The sequence below is a fragment of the Heterodontus francisci genome, chromosome 9, assembly GCF_036365525.1.
Source record: "Heterodontus francisci isolate sHetFra1 chromosome 9, sHetFra1.hap1, whole genome shotgun sequence".
NCBI classification, from domain to species: domain Eukaryota; kingdom Metazoa; phylum Chordata; class Chondrichthyes; order Heterodontiformes; family Heterodontidae; genus Heterodontus; species Heterodontus francisci.
In genome coordinates this window covers 7,092,260-7,106,229 of record NC_090379.1, presented here as the reverse complement: position 1 = coordinate 7,106,229, position 13,970 = coordinate 7,092,260, and the positions used below count along the sequence as shown (strand labels likewise).

At 45.5% G+C, this 13,970-nt stretch overlaps 1 protein-coding gene across 4 annotated transcripts in view; it reads right to left on the bottom strand.

Annotated features, from left to right (window-relative positions):
• The window catches only part of LOC137373561 (transcription factor IIIB 90 kDa subunit-like), a 436,816-nt gene that overhangs the window by 94,046 nt on the left and 328,800 nt on the right, over positions 1-13,970 (bottom strand). For all 4 annotated transcript variants that reach the window (XM_068038499.1, XM_068038501.1, XM_068038500.1 and 1 more), the window contains 4 exons: positions 9,048-9,109; positions 5,697-5,778; positions 4,547-4,602; positions 3,047-3,321 (listed from right to left, as the gene is read on the bottom strand). In XM_068038499.1, the coding sequence (XP_067894600.1) occupies positions 3,047-3,321; positions 4,547-4,602; positions 5,697-5,778; positions 9,048-9,109 (475 nt within the window). The remainder of the gene's footprint in view (positions 1-3,046; positions 3,322-4,546; positions 4,603-5,696; positions 5,779-9,047; positions 9,110-13,970) is intronic.

Below are 13,970 nucleotides of genomic sequence, written 5' to 3'. Positions count from 1 at the left end.
GTTTGGGGGTGCGCTGCAACAGGTGAGAATTGCAGGAGTGCAGATATCTCGGAGGTTTGTGGGGCTGGAGGAGGATACAGAAATAGGGAGAGGGAGGGGTGAAGCCACTGAGGGATTTGAACACAAGGATGACAATTTTAAACTTGAGGCGTCAGTGGACCAAGATATAAACGGCCTCAGCTCTCCTGGGCTGGAAAATGGGAAGTCAGTCAGGATTACTGCGCCTGATTACTATCGCGTGACCTCTGGAATGTGTGAACATTAGTCATGAAGACAACTAGCTTGTTAAACCTCAATGTCTAGACTTACATATGAAGACTGGCCACATGGCTGAGGCACAGGAGGGTTCGGGCCCCTGTGAAATCGAGCCAGTGTCTTTGGGAAAAGGAGAGAAAGGAACATGCCAGGCTTACAATGCAAAACACCATCAAGGTTGAGAAGAATGGGAATGATGAGGAGGTAATTCAGAAACTTGTGATTAGATGGCTCTAACCTTGGTTTTAAAGGCCTTTAGCTAACATCAGACAAGGAAGGCCATGAGATAAAGGTTTTTCAATATCTTAGCGGGAAAAAATGAGTTTGGGTAACTGACACTGTGACCAATTCCAGTACAGAAGGAATTTTGAGTACAAAGTTTAAATTACTCCTGTGACTCAGTGTTCCATTCCAAGTGATCTATTTACTCTCTACAACAGCCACTAATATGCATCACCCCCTAACACATTCCCTATCCAGCCTCAGTACAGGTAAAATAGAGAATAATTCACCAAAGATGCTCTTGCATCTCACTTGCACTGTCCTCACACTTGATTGAGCACCCCTGGCTTCAGAGGCAATGCCATAATACAAGAGAGAAGACTCTGTACATGGGACCCTGTCTGGAGATAAGGGACAGAAGATCATGAGGTGATTCTATTCCATTCGCTGTCCATTGAGAACAAAGCACCAACAGCCAGATCCCACGAATGGCCACCATGACATTCCAGTGCAGTACCAAGGGAGTGCCGCAGTGTCGGAAGTGCCGTCTTTCAGACAATACGTTAAAGCGAGGCCACATCTGCCCTCTTGGGTGGATGTAAACAGTATGGCACTGTTCCAAAGAGCAAGGGAGTTCTCCTCGCACCCCCAGTGTCTGGGCCAATATGCGTCCCTCAACCAACATCATCAGAACAGATTATCCTGTCATTACTGTTTGTGGGATCTTGCTGTGTGAAAATTAGCTGACACATTTCCTACATTACATCAGTAACTACCCTTCATTGGTTGTGAAGCTCAGGATGTCCCGAGGTGGCGAAAGACGCTATATAAATGCAAGTGTTCCTTTTCTTTTTACCATCAGCTCTGCTGTCATTTTATTCTAGCCTGTAATTTATAGCTCTACATCACCTCCTGCAGAAACAGCTCAAAGTGCTTCATTTATTGGGTGGTTATGGAGCCGCAGGAAAACAAGTACTGCAAGATTCCAAAACAGCAAGATGAATGATCAATGAATCAATTTTTTGGTGGTGTTGGTTGAGGGAAGAATGTTGGCCAGGACACCAGGAGAACTCCCTCCATTTAACATGCAGTTGAACCACTGCAGCAGGAAGATGGGATCACCGTTCACTATCTCCTCCAAAGAACAGGGTCTCAGTCAATGCAGCAATCATTCAGTCATGCACTGCAGTGTTGGTCAGTTTACATGCTAGGGTCTCTGGGGTGGGACCTTGGACTCTAAGCCTATCTGTGCATGTCAGCAATGCAGGTTTAACATTTCTAGCCTGCATGGATGATCTTCTACTCTTCTCCCACCAACACCCCTTCCCCCTCCAACCCCGACCCCACATTAGGGAAGACCGTGGTCAGAATAGTTAAGTTAGAGAAAATGAACCTGTGTAAACTCCCTGGTCTCTGGATCCCTCCCTCTGCAAAGAAACACCTGAAACAGTTACACAATATAAAACACTGCCACAAGCACCCCTTACTGCTTGAGAAAGTCCCGCACCCTAACAGGTGGATGTAAGATGGTCCAATACCTGCTTCCAATCATTCCTCTGTTAGTTGTCAGCCTCTCTCCTGGAATCATGGAGGTTTTATTTTCGTGGAGTACGGACATTAAAATAGGTGGAGACCCCGGCTATTAGGCTCCAAATAGTAAGGTGAATTTTGAAGTCGCGGCTGAAATGGGTGCAGGAGCCTCATTTCAATATTAAAATGAGGCCTGTGTGTATTTCAGGCAGTCACAAAGGCTGCCTAAAATAGAAAAAAAGCCCTGACTAATTCAGCAGTGACCCGAACACAAGTCCAAGCACAGGTCTCTGTCCTGCTTATGGTGCGCCCGATCTCGGGCTATAAAAACATGCACAGCACACAGTCTTTCCTGTCCCTCAGACTCATCACGTCTAACACACCATGTTTTGCTTCAGTTTCCCATGCAAGATAGTGAAGCTTAAAGGAATCTGTAAATTATTGTCTCAATTTTCGCAAGGGGTTTTGATATAAAACGTATCCCTGCCTCTGCCCTAATTTTGTTTTTGCTTTCTTCCCCTCCTCCTGAAGATCCTGACTCTGGCTGAGGTACAATTCTAGGGCCCTCCACTGCCTCCCATCCTGCATACGTCAATGAATTGTAATCAGGCGCAGGAAGCTGACGGGTTTTCCTTTAGCCACCCTGGCATGAGGGCACTGAGGCTGATGAAAACCTCTATCACCATGCCAGCCAACATTAACTAACTCTGCACAAACTGTGGATCATAACAGACACCTTCCTTGTCTGCATGGCTTAGTGCCATATCATTATAGAATCATATAGTACAGGAGGCGGCCATGCGGCCCATCGTGTATGTGTTGTCTCTTTGAAAGAGCTATCAAATTAGTCCCACTCCACCTTCCTCTTTCCCTATAAGCCATACTATTTGGGAAAGAGCAGTGTGGCTGTTGACCAAGCCAGGAAACCCAGTACCATTTTTTCAAAGTAAGATGATGTATGTTAGACACAGTAATGTAGCATTTAACACTGGATTAAGTGGACATGCCTGCACGATTCTGTATGAGCTGGTAACCGTACCTCTTGCCCAGGTTGCTGACGGGTGTGGCTAGGCTCCGGGAGTTTGCGGCTGACTTTCGTTGGGCTGTCCCCTTCTTGCTGCGGCTGTTGTTGCCGCCACGGTTACTGCTGTCACTCTCCTCCCTCGTTGGTGTGCTGCTCCCCTTGCTGTTCAGATCCCTCAGCACGTCGTAATTTATCTTGCTTGAGATCTTTTTCTGCTCCAGCATTTTTTCTATGGCCTCCCCTGCCGTGCTGGCTCGGATTGGCTCGCGTTTCTTAGACGATTTTCTGGGCTTTGGAAGAAATGGAGAATTTGTTTACAGCAAGTTCCCTGCTCCCAGTTACTGAATGGTAATGGTTAATCGTCCAGGCAATGAACAACAACAACAGTATTTATATAGCACCTTTAATGTAATAAAATCTCCCACTTCACAGGAGCATTATAAAGCAATCTGACACCAAGCCACATCAGGTGATAATAGGACAGATAGTGAAAAGCTTTGTCGAAGAGGTTGGTTTTAAAGAACATCTTAAAGGAGGAGAGAGAGGTAGAGAAGTGGACAGGTTTAGGAAGAGAACTGAAGATTCAGCTGAAGATATGGAGGGAGGGCGAAGGGGGCGGGTGGGGCAAGAGGGGGCGCGGGGGGGGGGGGGTGGAAAAGAGAGTGGACGGGAAGAGAGGGGGGCGCCAGAGAAGGCGAGGGGCGCCAGAGAGCGCGCGGGGGCGCCAGAGAGAGAGAGTGAGGGGGCGCCAGAGAGCGATGGAGTGAGGGGCAAGAAAGGCTGGCGAGGGGGGACGGGAAAGAGGGAGGGGGGGTGCATGAGCGAGGGGAGGGGGGGGCCTGAGAGAGGGGGTGGGGCACGAGCGGGGGGCGCCAGGAGCGGGGGTGGGGCTCGAGCAGGGGAGTGGGGGGGGGGTGCACGAGCAGTGGGGGCCGTGAGAGAGGGTTGGGCGAGAGGGTGTGAGAGAAAGGCAGCAAAGGGTGGGGGGTGAGAGTGAGGGGGTGGGGGCAGAGAGTGCCCGTGGAATGGGAGGGGAGACAGCCTGTCAGTGGGGCGAGAATGTAGGGAGAAATGTGTGCGGGAGAGACAGGGAGCAAGAGAGACAGAGAGTGAAAGCAAGATGTAGAGCATGAGAGAGAGGGCAAGCACATGCCAGAGAAAGATTGCAAGAGTGTATCAGAGAAAGATTGCAAGAGTGTATCAGAGACAGAGCACGAGTACACGAGCGAGAGAGAAAGAGAACGCGACAGAGACTGAGCGCCAGAGGGCAAACGAGAGCTGCAGAGAGCGACAGACAGAAAGAGAAACACACACATTAGAAAAGCTTGCACAGTTGTTAGATTGATAATATCACAAGTATTATTGGTCAACAAATGACATTCAGTTGAACAGCCTTGTAGGATGTGGGGAAATAAGGAATCAGTAAAACTGAATGATGACGCCGTTAAATTTAAAGATGCAAATATTGGAGGGACCTCAGTTGTTAACAGATCAGATTGCTCCAGCAAATATTACCTTCTGCTCTTTATAAATCCCAAGCTCCTTCTCTTTAGCTATCCGTTCCTCCTTCTCTGCAAAGGAAATATAAACATTGCGTTAACGATGAGCTCTCCAATGGTTCAGTCATTGGTGAATCACCAGGGTAGCATGGATCAGACAGTGCTAAGTTCCATCTGGGCCTGGAGGGGCACTCAGGGTTCTGACTCATCACTATTCACTGGCCTGTGCAGGGAAGTGCATGTGGGTGTTGGTTGACATTCAGTTGTGATGCTTACCAGATATAACAGGCTCCCAACAAATGATGAATGGCCACTTAAACCAGAGCTGCAGACCCGCGGGTGGGCTGGCTGTCAGTTTTGTGAAGATGACGACGACTTGCTTTTATATAGCACCTTTCCCAACCTCAGGTCATCCCAAAGTGGTTTACAGCCAGTGAAGTATTTTTTTTTGAAGTGTTGTACTGTTGTAATGAATCAGATTTGCAATTGTGCTGAATACTGAGACACAAAAACTGGAATCATTTAAATGATGGAGGTAGTTGGGTGGGATTGCTGTATTTTTTCCCCCATGCACGAGTTAAATGGCCACCCTCATCTACACTGTGACCTCCTGAACAAGCGTAACCATTCCCTGTAGGATGGGCACAGTCCTGTACAGCTGCCAGATTCGCAGTCCAAATGCACAGCTCATTACCTATTCTATACCGCGACTGTGCAGATGCTAGCTAGCCCAAGAAATAAATAAAAATCGCAATGCACTGCAGTTGGCATGGCTTTATAAAACCAATGGTGGAGGTAAAAAGGACTTGCTGAAAATGTGAAACAGAAAATACTGGAAATAAGCAGCCTGTCAACATCTGGAAACATTCTGAAGGTTCTGATGGAGTGTCCACAGCCGAAGTGTTCACTGGCTTCTCCAGTTTACAGATGCTGCCTGACCTGCAGGAATTTCTGCTTTTATTTCAGAAACGGAGCATTTGGAATCGCACTCGGGTTTGAGCTCGAAATAGTCTGGATGGTTACAACTTGTGCAGTTTGATGTGAAACAGGAACACACTGCAGATCTCCCTGTTTCACCTAGTCCTTAGAAATGTACACCCCCGAGATTCTGCTCTCCACCTTCTGCATCCCTCCTGTTCTTTCGCACCCTCCTTGAGGGCACTCACCCTTTTGTTCTTTCAGGTAATCTGCATTCTCCTTCAGCCATAGCTCGGTTTTCATTTCCACCTCTTTTTCGTTCAATAGATACTGCTCAAAGAACACAAGACATGATCACAGCTGTAGGTTATCCTTGCAACTAGCTGCTGAAGCTTCAATATGGTTTATGTGAAACAGTTGCAGTGCACTGCTTTCTGATGAGTAAATGAAGACACGCAACTAGTCTCTACTACAACTTACATTTATATAATGCCTTTAACATAGTAAGGCACTTCACAAGAACATTATCAAACCAAATTTTACACTAAGTCACTAAGACATTCGGATAGGTGACCATAAACATTGTCAAAGAGGCAGGTTTTAAGGAGTGTCTTCAAGTTGAGAGAGGTCAAGGGGATGAGAGGTTTAGGGAGGGAATTAGAGCTTAGGTTCTCAGCAGCTGAAGGCACAGCCACCAATGATGGAGTGATTAAAATCTGGGATACGCAGGAGGCCAGAACTGGAAGAGTATAGGTATGAGGGTTGAGGGGCTGCAGGAGATTACAGAGATAGGGAGGGGCGAAGCCATGGAGGGATTTGAAAACAAGAATGAGAATTTTAAACTTGAGGCACTGCTTAACCCAGAGCCAATGTAGGCCAGCAAGCACAGAGATGATGGGCGAACGTGACTTGGTGAGAATTAGGCCATGGGCAGCAGAGTTTTGGATGACCTCAACAGGGAAGAATGTGGGAGGCTGACTAGGAGTGCATTGGAAGAGACAAGTCCAGAGGTATCAGGCATGAAGGAGAGTTTTAGCAGCGGATGAGCTGAGTCAGGGGCAGGGTCGAATGATGTTACAGAGGTGGAAATAGACTGTTTTAATGATGTGTGGATATGTGGTCAGAAGCTCATTTCAGGGTCAAAGGTTGCAAACAGTCTGATTCAGCCTCAGCTGCCAGGAAGAAGGTTGGAGTTAGTGGCAAGGGAATGGAGTTGTGGAGGGGGCCAAAGCCAACGGCTTCTGTCTTCCCAATATTATGTTGGAGGGAATTGTTGCTCATTCAGTACTGGAGGTTGGACAAGCAAACTGACAATGCAGACAAGAAATCGGAGGAGGCTGTTATGAAAGTGCTTCCATTAAAAAAAAATTTTTTTTGAGGACTCATGTTTGTGGAGATGGATTCATTTGGGACTGAAGAGATTCCATAGATGCTAGACTTTGTTTTTTTTAAAATGCCACTGGAAGGATTTGGGGAACTTTTTAAAAAAACAAACCCTTACTGGATGTCACATGCCTTAAGCTAAATAAACAAGAGCTTTGGTGACTAGGGGAGTATTCGGCCAAAGTATTTTTGTTGTCATTTTTTGTAACGACATCTCAGCAGAGAAAACTTTACAACGGTTTTATGCTTCCTTTAACCGGCGGCTGTGCGTGTGTGTGTGTCTGCGTGTGTGTGTGTCTGTGTTGGGCTAATCTAAGGGAACTTTCAGATTTCAATGTGTGTTAATGCTTTGCACCTTTTCCGAATAAGTCTCATTTTATAATAAATTGATAATTTTGTTGTTTATTCAAGAAACCTGGTTGGTGGATTTTATTCTGAAATAAAAATAGAGTACATAATTGGCCGTATGGCAACTAGGTAAACATTTACATATATGTTGTCACCCATGGAGAAGTGGAACTAGAGAATGACAGTGCACTCCTCCTGCCTCAGTCGTAACAAGACCAAGGATACATTCTTGGAAGACTCCAGAGATAACAGTCTGGTAGTGGGAAGAAAAGCCATTGCCTCTGATTCTCTGGCTGCAACTTGATAGATAAGAATGTGGGAAGGTTGTGGGGCTGAAGGAGATTCCACAGATAAGGAGAGGCGAGCCCACAGAGATATTTGAAAACCAGGATAAGAATTGTAAAAGAGGTGTAGCCAGACCAGGAGACAATATAAGTCAGCAAACATAAGAGTGGGAGAGTGGGACATGGTGCAAGTTAGGAAATGGGCAGCAGAGTAGCAGGTAAGTGATCTGCTTGCAAGCCTCTCCCAATTCCAAATTGTAACTGGCTGCTAGAAGGAGCAGTAATGCTGGAAGTCGCAAAGACTCTCCTGCTTATTTAGCTTTTCCTATCTGGGCTAATACTAGTCATGACTCTTCTTCTTTGGCCTCCTTGTCTCGAGACGCAGTGGGTAAGCGTCTAGAGGTGGTCAGTGGTTTGTGGAGCAGCACCTGGAGTGGCTATAAAGGCCAATTCGAGAGCGACAGACTCTTCCACATGCGCTGCAGATAAAATTGGTTGTCGGGGCGGTTACACAGCTGGCTCTCTCCTTGCACTTCTTGCCATGACTGCGATCTCATTAAATAAGGAGTCACAATATCAAAGCTCCATTGTGGCACTGTGCCCTGGCCTGGACACTGCCAAAAACCATGCCATCAAAATCCAACCCAATGTAATGATAATAAACCCAGAGAATGAATCATTTTACACATTGTTCCTCAAGTGAGGGATGTCAGTGCTAGGAAATTAAGCTCTTCCTACTTCTATCCGGTGTCAGCATCAAACATTCCCAGAGCAGGTATAGCACGGGGTTTTTTTTATTCGTTTGTGGGATGTGGGCGTTGCTGGCAAAGCCAGCATTTATTGCCCATCCTGAAATGCCCTTGAACTGAGTGGCTTGCTCGGTCATTTCAGAGGGCATTTAAGAGTCAACCACATTGTTGTGGATCTAGAGTTACAAGTAGGCCAGACCAGATAATGACAGCAGATTTCCTTCCCTGAAGGATATTAGTGAACCAGATGGGTTTTTACAACAATTAATAATGGTTTCATGGTCACCATTAGTCTAGTTTTTAATTTCAAATTTCACCATCTGCCGTGGTGGGATTCGAACCCATGTCCCCAGAGCATTAGTCTGGCCTCTGGATTACTAGTCCAGTGACATTACCATTATGCCATCACGTCCCCATTATATACAGAGCACGGATAGAGCACACGCACAGGACAGAGAGAGCATGCGATGGAGAGTTAGTGCGTGACGGACATAAAGCATGGGAAAGAGTGCATGTTACGATTTACTCATCTGACCAGCTGGACCAGAAGCCAGCTCCCAGAGATGAAAAGCTAGCATTCCGACCAGACTGCACAGTCCCATCTTAATATAGTACTTTGGATGAACAACAAATTATATAAAGTTACTTTTCCCAAATGAGTGCCTACAAAAAGAGGAGAAACCATCAAATGTGATTACAGTGCTGAAACCAGATTCTTTGACAACTAGCTGGTGCAGATGGTGAGAGAATTGCTCTTGTTTTACCCTTTCTTTTCTTACATAAGGTGATCTACAATCTCATATTTCCAGTTGTAAGGGCTGCAGAATGAGCTTACCCTATCGATTTCACTGTCATCAATGCCATTCAGGTCCAGTTCACCTTTATGAGGATCAATGCCTGCAAGGAGAAAGAATAAACACCTGTTCAGTTCATTTAGTGAAAGCCTAAAGGTGCCCAGTGTGTGATCAGCAAGCTGGTCTCAATCAAAAACAATTTGCATTTATATAGCACCTTTAATGTTGTAAAAAGTCTCAAGATGCTTCACAGGAGCATTATCAAAGTTGACAAGTCAAAAGCTATATTAGGAAGGTGACCAAAAGGTTGGTCAAAGAGGTAGGTTTTAAGGAATGCCTTAAAGGAGAGAGAGGTGGAGGGGTTTAGGGAGGGAATTCCAGAGCTTAATGTTCAGGCATCTGAAGGCACAGCCATCAAGGTGGGGCAAAGGGAATGGGGGATGGACAAGATGCCAAAATTGGAGGAGTACAGAGTTCTCAGGATGATTATAGGGCTGGAGGACTACAAGTTAGATACAGGGGAAGGATGGAAGGGGAAATATTTCTGATTTCATGGGCATCGGCTGCGCTCCAGTGCTTCACCTGGTTGGACATCTTTCAAGTGTGACCCTCAGCAGTTGGGTGTCAGCCAGCCCACCCACCCACTCTGGGCTATCAACTTCGAGCCAGCACTATCCTCATGCCTCATTCACACAGAAACTCTCTAAACAAGGTCACCGATATGGTTCAGGAACAGGAACCCTGGTTGATTTCTTCAAGAGGACACTGAAACTGAATGCAGTAGAATCATAGAATAGCACAGCACAGAAAGAGGCCATTTGGCCCACTGAGTCAGTGCTGGCTCTTTTGAAGAGCAATCCAGTTCGTCTCGTTCCCCGTCCTTGGCTCTTTCCCCACATCCCTGCAACTGTTTCTCCTTCAAGTACTTTTCCGAATTCCTTTTGAAAACTAATATTGAATCTATCTCCACTGCTCTATCAGGCAGTACATTCCGAATCCTAACCACCTGCTGCTTAAAAAAAGTCCGCTCTCCCGTCACCTCCGGTTCTTTGGTCAATTACTTAAATCTGTGTCCTTTGGTTATTGATCATACAGCCACTTGAAAAGGTTTCTCTTCATTTCGTCTATCTAAACCCTTCAGGATATCCCCAGTGCTATCCAAGCTGAGATCAGCAAACTCAGCAGAGACTGGAGACCTGTAAGGCTCGTGAACACGCTGCACAACGCACTTAGCGATTGAGATCCAAAGGGGAACTGTGCAACAACAGAATAGCACACGCACAAGATTGTAACCAACATCCTGCTCATTATTCAATAGCCAAATTAAAAGTTAACAAAAATATCAAGTCTTCCCCCGCCATTATAATAAACCAAAAGCAGAATTCTCATGCAGTGGAGAGTCAGAGTTTCTACAACGAAGAGCTTCATATTGATGTTGACAGTGCTTCAGTGAATGGGTTGTGCCAATGATTAATTCTGAGCAGGTGTAGTGCTCCTGATTCTTTCTATGAGTCCATGCTTCAGGGGACAGCAGTGAAATATCACAGTAATTGAACACAGATTCATCCCAGCTGCAGGTACAACAGGACCTTACCTTGTTTTGAAATCCAAGTTGTACACCGTGAACAGATTAAGACTTAGTTTTTTTTTGAAGACAGCCAGCTTTTTAAACGGCCCCATTATGGTGCGCACTGATCCTGCCAGAAGGAGTTTTCCTCAAAGGAAAACCAGAGTCAGCATTTTCAAATACAAGAGCAAGTACAGAGCATACTTCAAAACTGAGGCAGGAAATATATTTCAATTGTGAAAAATAGAACAGATGCCTGAAAGTGAGTTACAGACTGGAATCTAATCGAGGGGTTCAGGGGGTTTATATACAGAATAGCAGATACCCGGGAGTTACAGGCTGGTATTTTTTCAAGGGGTTCGGTTGCACCTTAGTGAGAGGAGCAGGGGAGAAAAACTTGCATCTAATTTCTTTTACGCAGTGAGTTATGATGATCTGGGATGCGCTGCCTGAAAGGGTGGTGGAAGCAGATTCAATGGTAACTTTTAAAACGGAGCTGGATACATACTTGAAAAGGAATTTTTTGCAGGACCTGGAGAAGGGGCACAGTAAGTGGCACTAATTTGACAGCTCTTTCAAAGAGCCGGCACAAGCATGATGGGCTGAATAGCCCTTTTCTGTGCTGGATGATTCTATTCTATGGTGTTAACCTACGCAGCCGGTGAGAATGGGGCACACTGAGGGTTAAAATGGAGATCAAGCGTTCCCACTCTCTGCCATTTTAACACGAGAGTCAAGGTGCCTAATGGGGGCTTCATCAATATCTAAATGCTGGGGTATAAGGGCATAATACGGACAGGCCCCAACATGTTTTTACGCTGCAAATTGCAGCAGTGACGCTGTGCTGGAGCCATCAGTAGAAGGTGGCGGAAGGCAGGATTGTGGCCAGAAGAGGGTCAGCTAAGTGAGAACCTATGGCCTCCCCTTCCCCAAATCACATCTGGATTTATAGAAACATAGTAAATAGGAGGTGTAGGTCATTCGGCTCGTTAAACCTGCTCCACCATTCAAACAGATTTTCCTCCATGCCATTTTTCCTCACTATCCCCATATCCCTTGATGTCATTAGCATCCAGAGATCTATCAATTTCTATCTTGAACATGCTCAATGATTGAGCTTCCACAGCCCTCTGGGGTAGGGAATTCCACATATTCACCACGTTCAGAGTAAAAAAAATTCCTCCTCATCTCAGTCCTAAATGACCTGCCCCTGATTCTGAGACTGTTCCCTCAACAACTCACCATATTGCAGGGATTATTCTCAGATCCCCAGCAGTCTCCTGCTCCTGCCTTGCTGGCTTCCTCATCCTTCACTTTGGATTCAGGCAGGAATTTGCACTGCATCATTGTAATGAGGCTCATGTCTCATCTCAGCACCGTCATGGGTGCCTCCTCTCACCAAGTTGCACACCTGCTCTTTATCCGGCTTGGGGGCTTCGCTTCAATAATATAGACATTTTACACAGTCAAACCCCGTGGAGTTAAATAGTACTTACAGCACTGAAACAGGCCATTCGGCCCAGCTGGTCCATGATGGTGTTTATGCTCCACACGAGCCTCTGCCAACTTTACTTTATCTCACCCTGGCAGCATCTCCTTCTATTCCTTTCTGCCTCATTCACTTATCTAGTTTGAACATATGTTCGTCTAGCTTATTTGTAGGTAATAGATAAATTATAAACTACTCCACGTGGCAGCAAGTTCCATATCCTCAGCACTGCGTAAAGAAATTTCTCCTGAATTCCCTATGGATTTATTGGTGACTTATTTCTATTTATTGCCACGGGTTTCCCCGGCAAGTGGAAACATCTTTTCTACATCTACCCTATCAAACCTCATCATAATTTGGAAGACCTCTATCAGGTTATCTCATTTCTAGAGCAAAGAGTCCCAGCCTGTTCAATCTTTCCTGCTAAGATGTAACCTCTCAGCTCTGGCATAACTCTTGTAAATCTTTTTGCACCTTCCCCAGTCCCTCTATATCTTTTGTTGTAACATGGAGATTAGAACTCTACTTAAGTTATGGCTTGTTTATAAATTATGAAAGTTACTTATAGAATCCATCAGTCATGCAGGCTTCTGAACACTTTCTATACAGATGCAGAAAAGAATAACTATGATAAAATAAAAGCAAGAAAAAATTAACTGCAGCCCTACAGCACAACTGAATGTCATTATCTAGTGGTCCTGTGCTGACTCCCTTTCCTCTCCCCAGATGTAGCCTACTCCGCACTGCACATCTATTAAAGACTCCCTCGTGTATTGTAGCAGAACAGCAGGCTACATTACCCAGCAGTCACTAACTGCTGCTAAGGGCCCACTGATCAGAAGACAGATCACAATAGTCTTTTCTTTTTTTAAAAGAAAAAACAATCAACAAAAAATGTTGAACTAATATTAAGATGAAGAATCTTGTGAAATGGGAATGAGAGGTTGTAGAAAATAGTTCAAAATGGTACGAAAGGACGGAGGTAAATCCCAGTACCCAAAGTGGGAAAAGCTGGAGAGAGGAGAGGCAATTTGACCCTGATTCAGGAGGACAGATAGCCTCCTGGATAATGTGATTTCTGGGACTCTCAATGCACTAGAATCTTCCCTATTTACACAGAGCAATGGATTTTACACTATTCATCTCAACAGATTAATATCTACAGTGGTTTAAAACTTGCAACTTTCTCCCAGTGTTGGTGGGGGTCTGCACTAACTGGTGATGCAATAACTGTGGACAGAAAAGGTAATGTGGTACATGCTGCCCCTCTGGCTCAGGGGTTTTATCCAGTGAGTAGCTGAATCATATAGACCAGGAAGGATCCCAGTCCAATTTAACGCACAGTCTAAATGAGATTAGATTTCAGTTATGGTAGCAGATAGAGTGTAATTATTGGCCTGAGTGCTGCCCTTCAAGACCTCGGGACATCCCAAAGCACTTTACAGCCAATTAAGTACTTTTATTAATGAAGTAGTTACTGTTATAATGTAGATAACGTGGCAGCCAATTTGTGCACAGCAAGCTCCCACAAATAGCAACATGATAATGACCAGATAATCTCTTTCAGGTGCTGGTTGGGGGATAAACATTGGCTCAGACACCAGGAATAACTCCCTTCGAAATAATGGCTGTGGGATCTTTAAAGTCCACCTGAGAGCAGACGGTGCCACAGTTTAACATCTCATCCGAAAAAGAGAAGTTGCGTCAACTGAAGCAAGAATTTCCATTTTCGGCCACTGTTACATCTCCAGTGAGCTATCTCCAGGGCCATCTTAGACAGGCATTAGCCAGCTCCGTGTGTCTCAGCATAAAACCTTCCCAACTGCTCAGCGGAGGCTCTCCACCTCCTTCTGTTGTGTGCAGGGAAGGGCAGCTGACTGACTTTCCACAGCTTTGCTAACTTCAGCA